This window comes from Sinocyclocheilus anshuiensis, unplaced genomic scaffold (assembly GCF_001515605.1).
Source record: "Sinocyclocheilus anshuiensis isolate Anshui unplaced genomic scaffold, SAMN03320099.WGS_v1.1 scaffold164, whole genome shotgun sequence".
Taxonomy (NCBI): domain Eukaryota; kingdom Metazoa; phylum Chordata; class Actinopteri; order Cypriniformes; family Cyprinidae; genus Sinocyclocheilus; species Sinocyclocheilus anshuiensis.
In genome coordinates this window covers 313,242-316,471 of record NW_015557128.1, presented here as the reverse complement: position 1 = coordinate 316,471, position 3,230 = coordinate 313,242, and the positions used below count along the sequence as shown (strand labels likewise).

The 3,230-nt window shown below is 33.3% G+C and overlaps 1 protein-coding gene across 1 annotated transcript in view; it reads right to left on the bottom strand.

Moving 5' to 3' along the window:
* Nucleotides 1–2,481, bottom strand: part of LOC107677925 (STE20/SPS1-related proline-alanine-rich protein kinase) — a 71,433-nt gene extending 68,952 nt beyond the window's left edge. The window contains exon 1 of the mRNA XM_016472993.1: nucleotides 2,370–2,481. Within this exon, the coding sequence (XP_016328479.1) occupies nucleotides 2,370–2,475 (106 nt within the window). The 5' untranslated portion in view covers nucleotides 2,476–2,481. The remainder of the gene's footprint in view (nucleotides 1–2,369) is intronic.
* Between the last annotated feature and the right edge of the window lie 749 nt (nucleotides 2,482–3,230).

The window sequence follows — 3,230 nt, the reverse complement described above, 5'->3', positions numbered from 1 at the left end:
TTGTATCTCCTGTATAGACTTTACTGTACAATGTTAGATCTAGTAACATCTTACAGAGAGTGAACAATATATTTTTAAAACATTCATTAATGTTTGTGAATGTTATTTAATACAAACACCTTACCTTGTGCATTACATAATTTTAACAGACTGAACTTTGAAATTAACCCTAAGAATAATAATTGCCATATAACTATTGTTTATTGTCAGGTCGTGTTATCTAACAAATAAAATCTTATTGTAAAGTGTTTTTAATACTACAGTTTCAGACTCAGCCCATTGCTTTACTGAAGTATATTATATTTTCCTTTTACAGCTGCAGACTGAGGAAGATCCTGAAACACACCAGCAAACCCTAAAACAGACAACAGTTTACAGATGTTTTTCAGTGGCAGCAGAACTATGACTAAACTTTTGGGTGAAACTTGTTTACTTTTTTCATACTTTTATTACTTGTGGGAAAACTAGAAACACTTAACAAATAAGTATAAAGAATGGCATTGGTTTTGTACATTTAATTTTTGTTTAACGTTATTAATAAATATGTTGTTCAATTAGCATGTTTTTGTGTTTTGCTTTGGTACCGAAATTGCTACCGAGAACCGTGGATTTTCACTGGTATTGGTACCGAATACTGAAATTATGGTACCGTGACAACACTATATTGATTATTAGGAAAAGTTCACTCATAAAATTAAAGAAGTCATATATTGGGAAGTCTTTTTGCTATAATTATTATGCATGCTGTATGGCCTCATATTAACCGTTCAACTAATGAAGACAAAAAGGTGTTTACAAAGAGTGAAAAAAAGGAAAATTCATAGAAATTTTAAACTAACATCTTGTTGTTGACCAATAAAAGCCCATAAGCAGGTATGCATAAACTACACATCCGCAACTGCATGATGCTTTGCTATTATCTTTAAGGATGTTTATAAAGTTAGCATAACAATAACTTTTATATAAGCCCTAGTTTTCTAATATTTCAAGATAAACACTTACTGGACTGAAGCAGCTTCGATTTACTTGATTATCCATATATCGTTTTTTTTTTAAATCATGTTAAAATGTTAATATTAAATATGATCATCAGGTTTTTGATGAACGTTTATTTGTTCATCTTTCAATCATTATTGTATTGCTTTGCATTATATGCTTTGAGTTCCACAATAAAAGCTTTGATCCAAAAACTAATTTAAATATCATCTTACTAAAACATGTTATTGGGGGATATTGAGTGGTGACTGATATTTATATCATTTTATGTAAGTAGTCTGTTATACTGTTACAAAGATCTCATTGATTTACAATACAAGCCATCAGAATTTTATCCATATAAATATCAGCATCTACACGGAATTGCATATTTTTGTTCAGTTTGGGCCTTTGAGTATCATAATTCTATAATTATATATATATATATACACACAGTATATAGTCTGAAGTTTCAATAAATTGTTCCATTCAATTTGATTCTGACTATTATTTCATGTGTCAGGCTTTACAGGGTTAATATGTGTACTGTGTGTGCTGTGTAATATAAAATATACATATACATTCTAATAATAATAATAATAATAATAATATGTACATTAGTCAGTGTTTAAAGCACTTTACAAAGCATAAACATAAAATACATAAATTGATATATCTAATGTCAATGTGTTATAAGATCAATCCACCAATTGTGCTTCAGTGACGTAGGCTATATAAATGTGTCATTGTAATTCAATTTCTCAAAACTGCTGTTCATTTCTTTCTGAAGAACTTTTTGAATTAGCTAAAAAAAAATTACTAAATGCACTTTTGAGACATGAGAAGTGCTTGATCTGAGCAGCAGAGGGCGTCGTGAGACGAGCGCAAACTCATCGCATGCAGCAAATGACACCTTTGAATCTCGCAGACAAGTGCAAGTGGCGACAAGATGCACACATGCACTACACACTCAGAATATTAATATCTTAAAATATGTCAAATCATAATAATTACTCTCGTTGTCGCTGCTATTAGCGTTTTGTTAAATATCCGCCACCCTGCGCAATGCATCAACTTCAAACCCCTGGAACTTGGTTGCACTTTTTGGTCACAATAACCTTCCCTGTGTATAATAATAACAGCACCTTTACTGTAAACGTCACAGTAGCCTGACGTCTCACTGGACACGTGCTATTATAAGGCATCATCACTCATTACACGCGCGCTATCATTACATCTAATAGCTCCAAAACATATGATAGGAAGCTTCACTTGTCACATCCGCATTGCATTACTGTCATCGGCCGGTGCATATGGGAAAAAAGCCGGTAGGCCTAAACCAAAGCAACAAATCGAAGCCAATGACGGGCTCAAATCCATCTGCAACTACCTACCGATCACCTCCTGGAGCTCGTACGCCTCCTTGACAATGGGCCAGCTGCTGGTGAGCGCCGGCTGCGAGGTTTGGACGGCCGCCGGGGAGTCGCTCTGCTCCGCCATGATGCTGCTGAGAGAGTCACTCTCACTCGCTCACCTCCGCGATGCTGCCTGTGATGAACACATCCGGAGAGACACTTCGCGAATCCTACTACAGCTAGGGCTTAGCTCATGAATATTCATTTTGGCGCGCTGATATCACTACAGCGTAGCACCTGAATATTAAGTAGCTTATGAATATAAATTTGCCCGTGGTGACGTAGTTTGGTGACTTTCGTTGGAGTGTCAAGTTAGGTTAGGTAGTTTCATTTATTTTTATTTACTTTTATATTATGTAGTTTACTTTTTTTTTTTCATTCATTCATTCATTCAATCATTCATTTAGTTGAGTAACCGTATTTTGAACGCTATCTTCTTTTATTTATTTATTCATTCATTCATTCATTCATTCATTTAGTTGTGTAACCGTATTTTGAACGCTATCTTGTTTTATTTATTTATTCATTCATTCATTCATTCATTTAGTTAGTTGAGTAACCCTATTTTGAACACTATCTTGTTTTATTCATTCATTCATTCATTCATTCATTCATTCATTCATTCATTTAGTTGAGTAACCGTATTTTGAACGCTATCTTGTTTTATTTATTTATTCATTCATTCATTCATTTAGTTGAGTAAGCGTATTTTGAACGCTATCTTGTTTTATTTATTTATTCATTCATTCATTGAAGCATTCATTTAGTTGAGTAACCGTATTTTGAACGCTGTCTTGTTTTATTTATTTATTCATTCATTCATTCATTCATTCACTCATT